At 36.3% G+C, this 20,060-nt stretch overlaps 2 protein-coding genes across 2 annotated transcripts in view; one reads left to right on the forward strand and one right to left on the reverse strand.

Moving 5' to 3' along the window:
* Positions 1-10,298: 10,298 nt before the first annotated feature.
* LOC123563749 (cerebellar degeneration-related protein 2-like) lies at positions 10,299-16,906 on the reverse strand. The gene is made up of 4 exons (XM_045356741.2): positions 16,689-16,906; positions 13,513-13,625; positions 12,455-12,603; positions 10,299-11,730 (listed from the first exon to the last, which is right to left on the reverse strand). Exons 1-4 carry the CDS (start codon positions 16,729-16,731, stop codon positions 10,698-10,700), a joined length of 1,338 nt encoding a protein of 445 aa, XP_045212676.1. The 5' UTR covers positions 16,732-16,906; the 3' UTR covers positions 10,299-10,697.
* Positions 16,907-17,443: 537 nt separating this feature from the next.
* Positions 17,444-20,060, forward strand: part of LOC123563750 (uncharacterized) — a 50,328-nt gene continuing 47,711 nt past the window's right edge. The window contains exon 1 of the mRNA XM_045356742.2: positions 17,444-17,691. Coding sequence (XP_045212677.2) covers positions 17,493-17,691 — 199 coding nt within the window. The 5' untranslated portion in view covers positions 17,444-17,492. The remainder of the gene's footprint in view (positions 17,692-20,060) is intronic.

Consider the following 20,060-nt stretch of genomic DNA (forward strand, 5'->3'; position numbering starts at 1 on the left):
CTATTATAATTTCTGACTTGAGATGTTTCTGCAAGAATGATAAGAATTTCAGCTATTTGACAGAAGAAAGCAGCAGGTTAATTGTGTTAGCATGAATTTTTGACACGTGACCGTAAATGGCCCTTTGTGCAGTGATTGGTTAACACATGCCTGTTGACAGTGACAAGATTGACAGGTTTTTATTACGGTTGAATTACACCGATCAAGTAAGAATGAGATCAATGGAATTTTAATTTATACTCAAAAAGTCTATAAACAAACATTTTTGCTAAGTGTTGCTTTCTTACGGTATTATTGCCGAAAGTACTCAAAAAGGTTCAAGCAGAGCTGCGTCATTTCAAACTTTTTTTTATGATTTTGTTATATCTGGTATATCTTTCCATGAAATACGTACATCACTTAACACAGGAAGGTCTAATACGTATCAGTTGTTCCAGCTTAACAGGGATATCCCATGAAAGCAAGCTGAAATTTAGCAACGAATGAATATTTTTTTTATATTAACTTTAACATGTGAAAAGTGTAATTAACGAGGTTTTCAACAATTAACGCAGAAGTGTTTCAAACTGTAATGAATTTGGTGACATATCTCGTGTGCATAATGCATATTACCTGAAAATAATACAAAGAGTAACAAAAGCTGTTGTGTTGTGGAAGGAACTTGAAATGCTTGTAAGTCTGTCCTGGTGAAGTTGGCCCAGAATAGCTTGAACAGGAACAGAACACACGTTTTATTTTGACTTGTACATAGTACATCATCATATACATATATATATATATATATATATATATATATATATATATATATACAATTAAACATGTTAGCACGTGTAAAGTGTAGTAAACATAGTTTTTGAGGATGAACAGGTCATCTGTCGAACTATGTATATACACAAATGGAATAATACAGTATCATTTACTTAAATATTTTACGATGCTTAACAGATTAAAACTAGATTAAAAAAAGAGACATTCATGATTTTTTATATTTACTATAAACATTGTAATGATGTTTTATGTAATAAAATATTTTGGAATTGGTACATATATCTGCATATAATTTTAAAAAGATTTACAATATCAACAAATCAACTTGATAATTGGCAATTACTCTTTAATGACTCAAAACTGATTAATCTTATTAACCCAATGAGTGATCAAAAGAGTGATTAAAAGGTGTTAATATCTTGTTCAAACATGCCACTGTCAAGTGTCATAACTCTACATTTAAACAGCGGTCTGATCAGAAAATCGATCAAACCTAATGTTGCATCAAACGCTTGAAGTGTTCTTAAACGGAAAACAGAAAACAGAATGTCGTCAATGAAAACGAACGAAGTCATCACAGCAGCTGCACAACAAGCTTTGCTAGAATCAGAAAAGAAGTTACAGAAATCATGCGCCCAGATAACGTTGATGAACAAGCAGTTAGAGGATGTGACGAAGAGATACAAGACAGCTAAAGATGAAAATTTTCATCGTTTCCGGTATAACCTACGTCTGAAGCTGGCCGTAATCGAGGGCGTCAGGAACATGTACTACGAGTATGCATACATCCAAGCCACGAATGTTGCCGACCTCCGACGTCGACTGTATGGAGAAGTGATTGAAATTATTGACGACGCTAGTCTTAATGAATATGAGGAAGGCTCATAGATTCAGCATGTGCGTGCAGCATTCATACAAACAGTCCTTTTAAGGACTACCTAAGTACCAAAAGGTACTACCTAAATACCTCGAAAGAATAATTTTCTCAGTATTGTCAAGTTTTATTTTTGCTATACAACTCATGTTTTCAGGGTGTCAGATCCCCTCCTCAGAAAAGCAACAGTCTGGTAAATGGCAACAAGAATTCCTGCTGTTAGTTTAGTATGAAGGTAGCCATTTGTCGTTCTGTGATCTGATACCTCTCACTGCTATTTGCAAACCTAGACACTGATAGTCTAGTCTAGATGAATTCTGCATTTTTACGCCGTGTTTATGTTTTAAGGTTGTCAGATCCCCTCCTGAGAATAGCAACAGTCTGGTAAATGCCAATGAGACCTCCCGCCGTTATTTAGTATCTTTGATAAATACTTCTCGCTCTGTCATTTGCAAACATTTAACGAGGACACAGTCTAGATGAATTCTCCATTTTACGCCGTCGAACCCTCTAGTGGGTAAAACTACGAGTTTCGTGAAAAAAAAATTAACTGGTTCTGATATTAACAATTATTTTGTTCACAACAGGATAGGTATGACACTGTGGCGATGAAAGTTCTCGGTAATGATACTGGATGTTCTTGAACTGTTTAATCAGCAGACGATGTGGTAGCATTACTGCAGGCTATCTTGGATAGCGGCCTTTCTTCGCCATGTGTAAAAGCTGCTAAATTACAAATTCTCAAGTGTCTCTACAGAGACCACAGGACGGAACTAAGTGGTATTTTATCAATAATTATCTCTTTTATAAGCCTTGTCCTTTTTACAAGAGAAATGTTAAGGTAATGGGGACAGGGATAAGGACAAGCATAAGTCATTTGACATCATCATGGCATGTTCTAATCTCTGGCCTGGCCTGGCCTGGCCTGGCCCGATGAGCCCAATTTTCGACTGGGCCGGGCCAGGCCAGGCCAGATTTTATTGTACATGATGAATGGCATAAAATCTAAATATACAATTACAGTAGCAGGCGGTATTAACCTGTATTGTTTACTTGCTGCAGGTCAAACAAAATGAGAAACCAGTCCTCTGGAGAATCATTAATTAGCCATCATTTATCTTATTTGAAATAAGATTTGCACTGAAGAAAATGGTGTAACTAAATGATAACTACCCATTTTTTCTGTGATCCAATTATTTAAGTCAACTTAAACACTTGGTTTTAAAACTAATGGCTAATTTCATTGATAAGTTTACCTGCTGCAATATAACTGAATATTTGCATGCAGCGAATGCATCTTTTTGGGAATTGTAATTACAGGTTGTGTCCCTACTATCCTTAGCTGACCTTTTAACTGTTCAGTTGAACTTTTAATGTGTGTTTGGTTTAGTTAAGCTCATGTTCAATTTATGGAAGAGTCATAAAAATAATATTCATTGTGGGACCTCTAACTCATTGTCAGGGTGTTGGCATTTTAGATTATTGATATTTTTCTTGCACAAAAAAATAATGGTGCATTGTGTTTATGTTATTTCTAAGTGATATATTTAATGCTAAAAGATGCTCTTGAGCCTGTTTCACAAAACTTTGTAGGATTTTTTCCCCACATACTTAGATCAATATAAAAACAATCTTACAAAAATATTCAGTATGTGTATAACCTAAACTACATTTATTAATTTTTATTTATCGCTTCCCCGCACCATCCTAGAACGGAGAGAGCATTATTTTAGAAATTGAAAGTTGTTGTCCGTTAGTATTGACAGGTGCCACGCATTAATCTTCGCCAATATTTTCGGGCGTTTTCTTTATTTTACACCATATTTGTAACCTGAAATATCATGCATAGTTTACCAATGGCACAGTGGCGTAGTGGTAAGTTCTCCGACTTTCACACATGTTACCGTGGGTTCGATTTCAATTCAGATTGTTTTCATTAAATCAATATAATGTCATTTTATTGATACTGTTTTTGTTCTTACAACATTTTATGGTAGTAACTTGTATGTAGAAGAATGTCAAATACTTGTGTATTTCTTTCAATAAATGAACAATAAATCACGATAAGTGACAATTTTCCTGCCTTCTAAATTTACAAATGAAATTAAAAAAAAAATGATAATGAAAATGGTCAAACAGGTGTTTCGAACTTACTGTCCCGAGTTTGGTAGCTGAACGTTTTGTTAGCACAACTATATCTGCATGTACGACCTGGCGGTAAAGAAATGTTTATATATTATTTGATTTTCAATATTTTTATTTTTATTTATGTTAGGGCACCGAATTTTTTTTACGGAAGCATACGGAATACTCTTGAGTGCTAGTTCAATAATTTCGGACAATACTAAATATAATCCTCAATAGACAAAATAATAATGATTAGATAGGTTATTCAATTGGGGGAAAACCAAATCACCAGTCAAGAGTCAACTGAGGTGGAGATCCCCTGACAATAGTCATAACAATTAATCAGGTGTAACGATTACTGAATGCATAAAGGGAAGTAATTCCATTAATATGCAAATTTGTAAACCTGTCAATTGTCATTGGAGTAAGATGACAGTATATATGCACATTAAATCACCTTTGGTGATGAGCTAGCTTTTCACCGACGGGATTTGTGTGGCACTGAAACGTTACAAATGGTGGCAGCGGTGGAATGAAGTCAACTGCCGGACTGGAGTTGCCTTACCCATGTATTTCCTAGGCCAAATCTCGGGACGAGATTTCTCGGAGGGGAAAGTAATGTAACGATTACTGAATGCATAAAGGGAAGTAATTCCATTAATATGCAAATTTGTAAACCTGTCAATTGTCATTGGAGTAAGATGACAGTATATATGCACATTAAATCACCTTTGGTGATGAGCTAGCTTTTCACCGACGGGATTTGTGTGGCACTGAAACGTTACACAGGCATCACCTTTAAATTAGACAAATAGTTATGTTAGCTACAGGCTTATTCCCAGGTGTATAATTTTACAGATTGGGAATTCAAAATGTATTTATATAATGTCTGACATATCCAAACTTATTCCTCAATAAGTTCCAAAAGTCAGATTTTAAAGATGCTATAGAAATCACTTTCACCGTTTACGAAATTGAAATCTATGGCCTGGCCTGGCCTGGCCCGGCCCAGTCGAAAATTGCCCTTACAGAAGAAAAAGGCCTGCTGCGTACTCTTGCTATGTACATACAGCGTATATGATGCGTACATGATGTGTACTGAAATCAAGGGCTTTAAATAGTACGCAGGATATATACCGCACATACACCGATAGTACGTTTGTAGTACACTTTTGACATGCAAATGAGCTCTGCCGCGTACTACTTGCTGCGTACATGCTGTGGACTACATAGTAGAGGAATTTAGTATGCGGGAAATAGTACGCAGCATGTACGCGGCACATACACTTTTCACATGCAAATGAGCCTGCGGTGTACTACCCCTGCGGCGTACATGCTGTGTACTCCTGCGGCGTACATGCTGTGTACTCCTGCGGCGTACATTCTGTGTACTCCTGGCCCGAGTCCTGCGGCGTACATGCTGTGTACTCCTGCTGCATACATCACACCCGTTAACCGGTTCCGAGCAAAACAGTTCGTGGCGGACAAAACAGTTCACCGATAATTTTGCCGGTGTCTGCATTGGGGTAAGTATTCTCCATCCAAGGATCGATTGGTACAAAACATGTTAAAGATTTTTATTTCTGTAAAAAGTAGCATGAAAGAAGAACATGCCATGTGCTTCCTGTTTAAAGGTGACCTATATCTAGTAAGTTAGGACGAGTTAAAAGTGTGATTTTGTTGAAAAAATGCGAAAACGAAAGTTTATCGCGGTATATTTAATTCACTTTTCAACTTAGGTCTATTGTATTAACGCCAACCTTTAAAATAATGTTTGCCCTGAATATTGTCCAATTTTTAAGCGACAAAACGCAATATTCAATGAGTTATAGACATTCAAACATGACATGGTCGAAAATAAGTGTGGCGGCATTGCACAGCTCAAAATTATTTGAGTGGCGAGCAAGAGCAGTCCTGTGTCTTTTTTTTTTTATTTTACTTTAATAAATGGTCTAAATAGTGATATCAAGCTCATAAGTCTTAAAACAATAACGTTTTTAATCAGACAACAGCAATTTACACTAATTTTTATTAACAAACAGATGTAAGTCAAAGCATATATTAATCACACAACCGCCTAACAATCATCAACACGTCCTCCTACATTTTTAAATTATGTTTGCAGTGGTACGATAGTTTGATGTGATGCCTTTCCATTTAGGAATGTTCCACTTACTTTATTTTATCATTTGTGATATTTCTTTCAGGATCACAATGCATATGTGCCTGTACTACTACTGCAATGCAATAGCTGACATTTATAGCCAGTTAATTCGGCACCTCTGTAATAGCCATACAGTGCATGACAATTGTATACACTTATAAAATGGCTCAGTGGTTTTAATTATTTACCGACTAGCCATTCAATGAGTGTTTTATTTCATTACTTTAACAAAAAGATTTTCGTGTTGTTTTTCTTCTAGTTGACTATAGCCCAGCAAAATTTATTGTGGAACTACAGACCGGTCAATATAACAAACTATGAACAGGTGATATATAGAAATAGTCATATACATGTAATGACTTTTGTTATTACGTGTATATGTTACAGGTCATTTATTGAACTTCTGATGAATTTACGTTTTGTAGTAATGGACGCAATGAAAGCAATAACTTAATCAATAAGGAGGTCAATAAGTTTCTTTGTTGAATCACTAGTAGGGAATCTATTACCTAGCATATTGATCCAATAAGTGAATAAAAATTGGGAAATTTTGGTAGCTGATGGGATAATTAGACTTGTTAAATTACAAGACTCCTTATATAGATAACCAGTCCAAATTTCGAAGAAAGGTCACTAGCTTAGATCAACAGGGAAAGCTATACATCATAAGGTTGTGAGTTTGAGTTTCAGTACCCGGAAGGAACTTTTGTTCTCTGTAACTATTTAATAGAAGACAATGTTCTAAATCAGATTCATGGGGAAAGGTTGGCAGTAGTTTTTGTGGCGAACAGGGTAGTTCCGGTACAAAACACAGGATCACCATACGTTAGGCCCGTCATTGAATAACTGAAATACTGTCGAGAAATGACGCTACAACCGGAACCAACAAATAAACAAATAGTGTTCCGTATTCACTTAAACTTGAAAATCTATTTCTGGTGTCTATTATAAACTATTTATGAAGTGGTTGCATTCAGACCTCCGGCAAATAGTAATGATTATCCACTAACAAGCCCGAGTTATTCAGTAAATATATGATATTATTAATCGGCATGGCAATAACATGAAAATCCAAAAATATGTTCTTTTTACAAAATACATGTGCTGGTTAAATAGTGCCAACTATGGACTGACGATGTGTATAATCATTATACGCATATTTTACATCACTATATGCATAAGAATTGCTTCATGACATCTTCGCTGTATTTTTGAACATTGCTGAGCTAGTACCATTTGTTTTTGTCAGATTACAATGAGTAACAAGCTTGATATCACTATTTAGACCATTCATTAAAGTAAAATAAAAAAGACACAGGACTGCTCTTGCTCGCCACACAAATAATTTTGAGCTGTGCAATGCCGCCACACTTTTTTTAGACCACGTCATGTTTTAATGTCTATAACTCGTTGAATATTGCGTTTTGTCGCTTAAAAATTGAACAATATTCAGGGCAAACATTATTTTAAAGGTTGACGTTAATACAATAGACCTAAGTTGAAAAGTGAATTAAATAGACCGCGATAAACTTTCGTTTTCACATTTGTTCAACAAAATTACACTTTTAACTTGTCCTAACTTACTAGATATAGGTTACTTTTAAGCGGGAAGCACATGGCATGTTCTTCTTTCATGCTACTTTTTACAGAAATAAAAATCTTTAACATATTTTGCACCAACCGATCCTTGGATGGAGAATACTTACCCCAATGCAGATACCGGCAAAAATATTGGTGAACTGTTTTGTCCGCCACGAACTGTTTTGCTCGGAACCGGTTAACGGGTGTGTACATGCTGTGTACTCTTGTGGCGAAACTGCTGTGATAATGTAAATTCCTTGCCCCACCAACTTTCTTATGCAAATGCTGATCATTTGGACAGAAAAAAAAAACAGAAAAAAGATAAGTGACATGCATCAATAAGTATTTACCCTTACCAAAATAATGTAGATTGATGTTATCAAATAAATTAGTATGCTTTTCTTCATCCACTTTTCAATGAAATAAATCAATTTTTGTAGCATGTAATTTCGTAAACATCTGAAGAAAATGGCGTAACTGCATCAAGGGGAAACAACTTTAATGCAGCTAAATATAAGTGTTATAAATTTCGAAGTACCTGCGGTGTACATGCAGTGTACTATTTTCTTGTACAAGTCCCTCCTGCGCATGCAGTGTACTCCTTAAATTTTCAGAGTCTGTGCTGCGTACTTGAAGTGTACTAGTGACCTCCTGCGTACATGCTGTGTACTCGTCGAAATAGTACGCAGCATGTACGCGGCATGCGGTGTATGTAAAATGTACTCCTCTGGCGTACTACTGTGTTCGCGGCATATACACAGCAAATACGCAGCATGTACGCCACAGAGGTTTGCTTCTGTAAGGGTGGGCTCATCGGGCCAGGCCAGGACAGAGATTAGAACATGCCGACATCATTCCTGTTTAATTAATGGAAACCAACATATTGGAGAACCCTAATTTTTTTTATGAAGTTGCAATGTGCACTTTCTGTAAAATATTGAAATATTGCTCACCATATACCCGTCTACTCACAACCTGCTGTAAAATGTTTAGTTTCCACTTAATTAAGCCAACAATATAAAGAAAATATAGACTGCAACGATGGCAGCGTTCCTGCATGTATTCGAGCTGTTTGTTAAACAATACGTAAAAAGCATGACTTTGGAATACTGCTGCAACATTTTCTACAATGAATGCCGCATAAAGCTTCAGCGTGCCGACATGCTAAAAAGTTAAAAGTAAAGTTTCTTGTTTAATTTGGGAAGTCGACGAAAGTCCTCATCTGGAATAGATGGAACAACTTGTTTTCAGCCGAAACCACGACAGGCGTCATATTTACCTCCCAAACATCCAGTCTAGGCCGATACTGCCGGATACAGTACCAGTTTAAGTACATCTTATTCCCATTTAATACTCAGCGTAACTTTTAAATATGTATTTAATATTTTGATTATACCGATACATGTGTACCTCCTTTTCCGTAAAGAATAAGTACTGATTTCTTAACAAGATGGTAGTGTCAGAAATTCCCCGGAGGCCTGGCCCGGATTTCAAACCTTTGACCTCTGGATTTTCAGTCATGCATGATACCATTATACCACCGCGTTACCCAGAATATTCAAAATACGTATTTACATAATAGGAGCTGCTCGGAATTATCTAGCTGCGTAGTTAAAACATATTTTTTGTTGGGTTTAACGTCGCACCGACACTTATATAGGACATATGGCGACTTTCCAGCTTTGTTGAAGGAGGAAGATCCCAGATGGCTCTCCGTGCATTATTTCATCACGCGCGGGCACCTGGGTAGAACCGTCGACCTTGCCCACGTGAATAATTCGTTTAAACATATTTTATTACATACCAATTTATATAATATTTACATCTCGAGTACAAAACTTAACAAGGGATGGGTAACAAGTTCTTTCAACATTATTATATACCCTCCCCTTACATGAGATTTGGCTGCAAAATGTGTTATTCATATAGGTATGCAAAAATTTATATTATTGAAGAGAAAAGAAGAGAGAACAGATGGGGGAAAAGATAGAAAAAATCTAGTTATCATGAAGAATTCAACGCTCCGAGTGGGGCTCGAACCCACATCGATGAGAGACAAGTGATTCAGTCAGCGACCTTATCCACTCGATCATTGCGGTCCCTTAATAAAAGAATGAGTGCAACCTTAAAAATGTAGATATTCTTACAAGTTACAAATATACCGTCAAGCATATACGTTGGAGAATTGGTATTATTGTTGAAAATAACTAGAAGTGTGTCCATAGGACACTAGTGCATCACTTCCTGTCACTTTGTGGTCATAAATAATCCATCCCGATCAGTGTCGTTTTGCGGTCTTCCTTCCCAGCGCGCCGCTATCACTTTTGACACTACAGCGTAACAGTGACTCACAAAAGGTGTTTTATTTTGCATAATAACATATTTTCAGTATTCTTAATAAACCAGGTAGTGTTAGAATTGATGACGATGCGAGACAAAGTTTACACAATCACAAGATCCTTTATAGTATTTTTTTAAATAAACCCTTGAACTGACTGACCACGCAAAGAAAAAGCTTTAAAGGTGCTTCTCACCAGCTGCTTCATGAGAAAAAAAAATCTGGTCTCGCTTCTATTGGACTTGGCGAGATAAAATGTAAGTACACAGATGTGACGGGTGGGACTGAACAACTTATATAATTTCTTAATTTTACAGTACAGTTAACATATTTACACTATATGAAACAAGATATTTTAGTCCTGTTTGGGCGCCAGAAGACCTGCACTGTATTGGTATGCCGTAAAACCATATAAAATCAGAAGTAAGTAACAAAGAACGAGTCAATTTAGATCTTGTAGAGATTTATTCAAAGCAGCGTGGAACACTTATACAGACATTTCTTGTTGCATTAACTTCTATCCAAAAAGAATAGATATGAAGCAAACTTGCATCTGGTGGTTATAAAGTCTCAATGAAAATAAAAACAACAAACATAACACGGAGTTACAGTTAACAGACAGTGAACTATCTATGTAACCATGAAAGACAAAAACCTCAGCCAGGCTTATAGAACTATTGCACAAATATTAATACAGAACGACATACATAACAAATCCTATGATAAAGTATCTGTTGTCTAAAGATTGGTCAGAGTAATTTCTGATCCCACCGAAAAACTTCATCAAAATGAAATTCAAAGTCCAATTTTGATCAGTAGCAAAAAGCAAAAACTCGAAGGATTTTTTATCTGGCGTCGGGAACTGGACTAGAGCTGTGCGTCGCTTTGCCGTGTTGCATTTCCGGTGACGTCACTGACGCTTCGCCTGATTCTTCTATGCGCGATTTCTTCAACGTGGCGAAAATGTCTCTGAATATCATCTTATATGGTGGATTTTCAAGATCATCACCAGGTTTTGTCAGTTTAATTGTCGTCTGCACTGCTTTATTGGACAGACGTTTTTCAAGCTCCCTTTCCGCTTCTTCATCGTCCTCTAATAATAGACTACTCGGACGCTTGCCTTTCTGCAATAACATTTCATATCTCTTAAATAAAGACTGATATTGAAGTTCTAACTCGTTCAAAATGGAAATTCCAGCGTCATCCGGGTTCTCCGGACTATCAATTGAAGTCATGGTCTCTTTTGTTTCCATAGCAACCTGGTCTAACGATTCACGACTACCATAAACTGAACCACCACTTTCCATTTTCACAATTTTCCCTTCACTATTAAATTGTGGTTCATCGTCTTCAACTTCAGTTTGCAGAATATTCTTTTTTGACACACCAAGCGTTTTTCCGCAATTAATACAGTACTTGCCAGATTCCATTTTGATTTTCTGAATATCGTCTTGTAATTTCTTATATTTCAATAAATCCTCTTCTAAAATCTTAATTTTCACTTCTAGTGACGTGTTTTCCTCCCATAGTAATGCTACTTCAGTTTCAAAGTCCTCCCTCTTGCGTTTATCAAGCATATTTTGCGCTTTTTGACGTTTGATGATTTCTTGTTGATTTCGAATCTCAATTTCATACGGATTCAACGGTAAATTCGAGTTCTTAAACCTTTCATTATACGTCCAATTACCAATCCTCTCGTAACATATATCGAGGTTTTCCTTGTTATCCGGGAGGTTTGCTAGACTACGTGCCCGGCGCGTGTCTTTGTTCTGCTGTTGCTGCATCTTCTTTCTCTCACGTTCTGCGGCTTTGAGGTCTTCAACTCTTTTAGACAGTTCTTCATTCTTTTCTTCCAAAGTTCGCACTGTTTCTGCCAGTCTGCAAGAAAGATGAATGGTGATGATGATGCCACTCAGCAAAAATATATCGCTAAAGAAAAGAGTTCTACGGGGTAGCTAGGAATAGATAATAGATCAATATCCTGTTGTTTATGCCTGATAAAAAAACATATTTTGAGCCGCGCCACGGGAAAACCAACAAAGTGCATTTGCGACCAGCATGGATCCAGATCAGCTTTCGCTTTCAAACCCTAATTGCTATCAGAGAAACTGTTAGCGAACAGCATGGATCCTGACCAGACTTCATGCTGGTCGCAAACGCACTACATGTATTTTGGTTTTCTCACAGTGCGGCTCATTTAACATAAAGGCAGAGTTTACGAATGCATGAACACCAGAAAAGTTAATCCTTATAATTTCAGTTAACCCTTGCCCTGCTAAATTTCTATAATGAACGTGTCCATCTTTCAATTAGGATAGTACTATTAACTGTTAAAAGGGGTGTTTACCAAACAAATACTGACTGAATGGCCCGATGATGTTGCTATAATGGAAATGTTTCGTTAAAAAAAAGTTAGATAGCATTTTGTTCAAAATCTTTCTGCTATCGATTTCGGCAATGGCGTACTAAACATATTACTTACATACTTATCATTCAACTTGATGTGCAAAATATCTCTGATAGAACTATACACAGTAAAAATTACATTGCCAAGAAAACAATTAAACGGTTCTTAATAAATTCATATGCCAATCAGTCATACCTGTCCATTTTCTGTTTATCAGCTTTACTGTCAATAATGTGTTTCTGATTGCGACTTTCCAGATCTTGTATCGTCTTATCAATCTCTTCATAAATCTTGTTCTTTGCTTCACTCGACTCTCGCAGTGTGTCAAGTTGATGGTTTAAGTACTGCAACAATATATACATTGATGTAAAATTTTCATCAAATAAAATAAAACATTTCAACACAACTACCTGTGTGTGATGTTTCTGGACTCTAAGTGTGTGTGATATTCACGTACCTACCTGCGATAGTTATGTTTGTGAATATCCGATATAGATGTTTGATAAATTCACGTATCCTACCTACGAGTGATGTTTGATGGTTGATATTCCGTACCTACCTACGATGTGATTATGACCTTACCTGTGTGTATGATATTCACGTATCCTACTACGATGTGATGTTTATGGACCCTTCCTGTGTGTATGATATTCACGTATCCTACCTACGATGTGATGTTTATGGACCCTTCCTGTGTGTATGATATTCACGTATCCTACCTACGATGTGATGTTTATGGACCCTTCCTGTGTGTATGATATTCACGTATCCTACCTACGATGTGATGTTTATGGACCCTTCCTGTGTTATGATATCAGATCATACGATCTACTCTACCGTTTGTGATTTGAACGTGTACTGTGTGATGATCACGTATCCATATCCTAACACGATGTGATGTTTATGGACCCTTGCTGTGCGTACGATATTCACGTTTGTGATGTTAACGTACTTGATACCTGACCCGAGGGCCATAAATAAGTATTCAAGGAGCATCGGAATTCTGCAATGTATTACCATGCTCACAAATACGGACCACAGTTCAATAACTAACTTCCCCTACAATCAATATATAATGTCGGATAAGAGGTGATTATAGCTTGGAAATTACTGATTATATCTATTTAAGGCAGACAAATATAGTATCACTAGCAGAAGATAAAACCGTCTGCCTGTCAGCAGTAACACTATATAGGTACACAGACAATAAGTGTATACTGCAGACATATTAAATGAAATGAACAACTTCTTACGTCAATTTCTAGTTGTTGGTCCTCAGTAACTTGTTGAGTTTGGAACAACTGCCCTTCCAAGTCTCTGTTCCTCTCTAACAACGCTTTACCGAGCTCCGCCGCCAACTGTAAATCTGAAAATATAGCACAAAATACCTTGTAAAACGACTGAACGGATACTAAGAACAAATATAAATTTATATACAACCTTTGCTTGCACCAACGAAGCTAACCCCATATTCCCTTCCCTCAACCACATTTGTTTAATAAGGTTTGGGTTGCAGTTTTGAGCCAGAACTATGAAAGCCAGCATTTCGGGACGAATCAAATCGTTATTGGGTGATACTACTTTCATTACCACAAAATGCCGAATATCATGTATACTGAGCAATGCTGCAAGACACAGAAAGACTACGATCCAGACACAGCCACTACTATTTCATCTGATTGCACAAAAATTTGAAACCTCCAGACACCTTAATCTGGGGTTTTCTTATGCAATCAGGACCATCCTTAAGCGACCATAGCATCAGAAATGCATAAAGAAACAATATAACTTGAAATACTCTCTAACATGTATGGTTTTTAAACATGCACAATTTATCGCTTTACTACTTACATTAACGTTTACCCTGCTAAATTTCTAAAATGGACTGATCCATCATTCAATATGGGCAGTGCCACTTATTATTCAAAGGGGTGTTCGCTGAAATCTTACTGACCAAACAGCGAACAGTGTAGACCATGATCAGCCTAGACGTCCTGATCGGCATTGGTCGTGTAGGCAAAATCACCTGCCGTCTGCAAGCTAAAAGTTAAATGTGCCGCGCCATGAGAAAACCAACACAGTGGCTTTGCGACCAGCATGGGTCCATACCAGCCTGCGCATCCGCACAGTCTGGTCATGCTAGTCGCAAACGCACAATGTTGGTTTTCCCATGGCGCGGCTCAAATAAGAAACTGACGTACGAGAACAGTACGTTTCATTACAGAACAGTGGAAAATAATGAATGTTTCCACGGAACATAATTAGTTTCCAGACTCCTCTGGCAACAACGAGAAGACAGAAAAAATACTATAAGCCGCAAAATTCTCTCGGACTTTTGCTCCGTTTTGTCCTTAATATGTTCTTGTTTTACGGCGACTCTTGAAAGTCAATTATATGATGCTTTCTAGTATCTTTCTTTTTAACCTTTACCCTGCTAAATTTTGTAAAATCTTTCAATTTTGGCAATACCACTTATTATTCAAAGGAATGTTCACTGTAAATTTACTGACTATATAGCGAACTGCGAACTGATCTTGGTCTGCTCTGGTCGCAAAGGCAGAATCACTTGCCGCTAGCAGGCTAAAGGTTAATAGAGGATTTTTAATTTCGATTTATTCTCTGTACTGACTCCATATGAAAATGGATGTTCTGGTTTTCTCTCTCAAATAGGTACAAATATTGAAAATATGTCTGGTTGTAAGATAACTGGTATGTGATAAAATAATGATTGTAAACAAGCAAATACTGTTTCATGTCTAATAGACGCTCGGACAGATAGGCGTTCGGTTTATTCGACAGACAGTAAACACATTTTATTGTCAACTAATGTTAAAGGTGGTGGTTTCGGGGTTTGTGAAAATCTGACAGAAAAAAAACAACATCAACTATTACGGTTCAACTAAGCTCATTAAAATTTTACAGTAGAAATGCAGTGATCCAGGGTCTGTCGAAATGAGTGTAGTAATTCAACGAACGTATGTCGAGTTATTTCAAGGTGTTTTTTGTCTGCTATGAAAAACCCACACGTCCATGTAAAAAATTCTTCAATTAGTTGACTATATAGTGGCGAGTGTGTGTCGATCTTATGTAATTAATTAACCATGAGCATGAGCAGAATGCAGCATATATAATGCACACTTCTGCGTGTTCCATGCTCTTAAACATGAGAGTGACACCGATATATTGAATATCTGATTTATATAGCAAAGCCACGCGACAGAAGCATGAACAGTTCCAGCATTATACAATACATGTAGACAGTCTGTCCGAAAAACGAAAGGCAGGCACTGGGTTTTTATGTCCTGACAGGATTCAAGTCAACGATCTTAATAAATACTGAATTAATATAATAGAGATCTAGATTGATAACGATTATTGAGGAAGTGGGGGGGGGGGGGGGGGACATTATATATTGGAAAAAAATGACTCATTCTTGGAGTGGAATCATTGATTGACTACAGCAGTCTCGATGAATGTACGTATTGATTATTCCAAACGCACAGGAATCTTTCAAGAATCTGCAATAAAGGATAGAATAGTGTGTCTTTTAAACTTTAAAAGACAGTACTTAACCCTGTGATACTAGCCTTATACAGTTAAACAACACTCCACTCCCTCAAACATAACATATCGTATTAATTAAACAAAAATTAATTACAAAAACATCACATTTTCATTCATCTCCTACAAAAATGCAAACTAAGTAGTTCTGGAATGTAGCACCAGGGGTTTTATGTTCCTCAAAAACTGACCTTGACCTGCTAGAGAACTGAGACACTTATTTGGTAAAACCTTGAAGATATCATATGAAGTCACTAGTAAATAATACGTATAATTACATCAGCACATGTGCTCTAATCTGTTGTTTATGACAATACAGGCAGTAAACTTATATTGTACAACTTATAATGTAAGAGTATGGCCTTGGAGATACACGCACGCAAAGAATTTCGTCATCCACCAAGTGCAAAGCTAAAACATTTCATGAAGTATTTTCTGACATTTACAAAAAAATAATTGCGCATGTTTGACATATTTTGCCAAGGGATAGGTTTCATCATGTAAAATGCGTGAATATTTAGAAACTTTACAGCAGTATCAATTAGCAATGTTAATTGTAGCTATATTACATCAATTATGCGTGAGATTACATGTATCATGCATGAATAATGTGGAAAAATTCTCAGAAACCCCTATAGAGTGAGACAACACTTAGTCTGGGCCAACTTCGCATCAGTTATCTTTGTTTGTATAAGATAGCAATATTTAGTCAACATGGCTTAATTCATATGACCTATATACTATTCTATTACAAATTAACTTAAACTAACTTACAATAAGCAATCGTGTCTGGAAAATATTAAATACTAACAGGAACCCCTGCAAACTCGGAAGCAAAATGGTGATGTGTATAAACTGATTGACTTACCATTCTCGTACCATTCCTCCCTCTCGTCTGCTTCATCGTCCATGTTTGTTCCTTAAAATATGTATTCTGAATAACTTATTTCATCCTTCGCATGCTCAGTCCATCTGTCACTTAATTCTACATTATAACATCTACACGAAAACACTGGTTATACACATCCAATACACATTATAACGTGGCACACTTTAAAGTCACGTGACCAGATAACGGAAAGCAGACGATAAATAGCATCTGTTATGAATATTTCTCATTACGTTTTCTTTCTTACTGTTGTTATAGATTTTGGCAAAGAACTTGAAGTATTGGTAATCTTTATCGTAGACCTATAGCGAAACGTTTGTCTCTGAAAATGCAATATTGATCGAAATATTAATTAACGATTGGTTAATACCTATATAGTTTTCAATTTGATTGAATAGTAAAAAAAATAAATGTAAAGTGCTTGTAAAATACAACTTAAAAAAAAATCTTGACGCGGCATGACCAACAACTTTACACAAAATGCTGCATGGGTCACGCCCATTTTATATGCGCGGACCGCTTAGAGAACATTAAAATGGATATTTTTTCAAATTATGGACTTTTCAGCATAAAAATACAAACTTCTATGTTTCTCCAATTTATGAAATGAAATGCCATGAAATGTATTCACATGTTTGTTATATTTATGAGACCTGTCTTTATTTTTCTTAAATACAAAATTTCAACTGTACCAAAGTGCGAACGCATTCACTACTATCTTGAGCGGAAACGCATAGTTGTTGCGCGCGCAGTGCACCTTAAACCGGTTAATTGGAAAAGTAAATGCAACGTGGGACAAGATTTCTGCGGGCGTTTTGTCGGTTGTCTGGTGTCCACGTAAGAACTGGTTATTGCCTGAAGGTTCATAAGTGTTCTATCCGTCCATTTGACTTACGATCTCTTCATTTGTCATCGAGAAACATGGCGTACAACACGATTGAAAGAGGTCGTCTAAATACAACCGACTATAGAGTATTTATCAGTAAGTTTTGTGTTACTTTAAAACTTGTATGAAATTAGGCACAACAGTATCTAAGACTAAGAGATATAACAAGGATTGAGAGATATTATTTTCTCTTGTTTGAAACTTAAACTTAATTTTGTCATTTGTACATCAGGTTAGTAGATGGCTTTTTTGACATGTCATGGTACGAACTTTGTCATGTTAGGGAGATGTGTCAGACGGTTTTGTCAGACAGCGGCCAGCTCAGTCGGTAGAGCACTTGTGCGGTAAGCGAGTGGTCCCGGGTTCAAGTCCCAGACTGACTGCACATTTTTCTCATTCTGTGACATTTGGTCCCAACTAATTGTTCGCGAGTCGCGATATTATGATAATTTTTGCATAGGTCAATATCTCTCCTCCATGTACAACATAGGAATGACTTTTTCTGTGGTGAACCTTTCGTGGCAATTTTTTAAAAGCATTTGAACTATTAAAAAAACAAAAACATAGTGAAATTTTAAGATTTCCGAAAAGAAGAAGATCCATTCTTTACTTCTATTCAGTTGATGTTTATGTGAATAAGCGGCAAAACACAACTTTGTCACTGTTTTAAACAACACACCATAAAGTCAACACGCATTTTACATGACAATGCTTCCTGTCACCTAATCGATAATGACCAACAGCACTGTCAGCTGTAAGGAGTGTAATGGCGGGCATGTAAATACAGCTAGGTACTCAGGTAGCCAAAATGAAATATAATATTAATATAGTGTTTATACTTTATTAATGTGTTTTACTCTTATGTTTAAATGATACAATGATTCAGTTTTATTTTATTTTAAGATTTCATTGTTCAATTATATTGCCTGCAGGGCTTTTTCAGGGGGTTTTGGGAAAAAGGCCCCTGGTCATATTGGGAATTTTTAACGCGGTAAATTGTCAAATTTGGGAAAATATACTGACAAATTAAGTGAGTTTTTAATTAATATATATTAGTTTAAATCTTCAGTTTCAAATTTTACTGGTAGACAGTATCCCCTTGTGAAATTTTGATTTTTTTTTCAGGATTGTGTTCCAATATTGACTAAAAATGCAGTAACTCTTTATTTGTCATGCTATAATTTTTGTTTAGTTTGTTTTCACTAAAGTTATAACAGAAGTTTTCCAAAAAGTAGAATGGCAAAGTGCTTGTATTTTCGAGCGTAAAAACTAGGTCGCGAAAATATGTGACAATTGATTTTAATGATATAAGAACTACCTGTCAACATGTTTTGGGTACTTTATTCAATTAATATTTGTGTTTTTATGTATTTTGAGAGGTTTTTGCATGCAAATCATGCATTTCTTCAGCAAAATCTTGTAATAATTTTTTGCCGAGCTAGCAGACGGTCGTGTTACTAAAAATAGAAACGAGTTGGTTTTTCCAACATTTTGTTTAATTTACTTGGCAAACAAAACTAACTGTGCAAGAATTATTATTAAAAAACAGAAAGTAACTGATTTTAGTTGGGAAATTTTTCATTGGATTGGGAATTTTTTGCTCCAGATTGGGAAAAATAGAGCATATTTGGCATTGGGAATGGGGCCGAATATCGGCCCCGTGAGATAGGGTGAAAAAGCCCTGGCCTGATCGTGTTTTTACCTAAATGATTTATTTTCGCCAGAGAAAAGGCCTTTACTGGTTTTGACGTAAACGGTAAAGAGAGGAATTCTGCCCTATCATGAAAATATCTCAGAATCAGTTTTGACATCAAATTATTTGGACTATATGACACTATGCACACAGAATGTTACACTTTTGGATAACAAAAATAATAAGCACAATTCCTCAGGCATGATTTTCATGCAAATAACAAAAATAATCAGCAAGGCGGCTGTTCAGAGAAAGAGAATTATCTGCAAGACTGTCATGCAGATAGCCTGCTTCAGATAGAAATTAGACACTGCCTATTTGATGGGGAAAACTGGTAACATACAGCAATGTGGGTCCTTTGGAACCAGTATTTTCAGAAAAGTGACGTTTTTGCTCTTGGCTAGTGTTGCATATTTAAAATGGAATATAGGAATTAAGTTAATCTTTCAACATATATCTTAATTAAATGTACAGTTTTCAGCTGTGTCTTTGTAGGACTAGAATAATAATGTAAAATGTTGTTCACAGGTAAAAGATTATTTTTACCTTACATACATGTAAAATATGAGATGTTTCTTTTTATGCCCCCATAGGGAGGCATATTAGTTTTCAATTGTCCGTCTTCGTTTGTTAGTTCGTTCGTCACAGCGTTAAATTTTTGCATGAAGGCACTTTATTCGCGAACCACTGCACCCAGGACCTTCAAACTTCACATGCTGATAGTACTTATTGAGTATACCACCCCTACTGACTTTGGAGTCACCAGGTCAAA

Source organism: Mercenaria mercenaria, chromosome 2, assembly GCF_021730395.1.
Source record: "Mercenaria mercenaria strain notata chromosome 2, MADL_Memer_1, whole genome shotgun sequence".
Classification (NCBI taxonomy): Eukaryota; Metazoa; Mollusca; class Bivalvia; order Venerida; family Veneridae; genus Mercenaria; species Mercenaria mercenaria.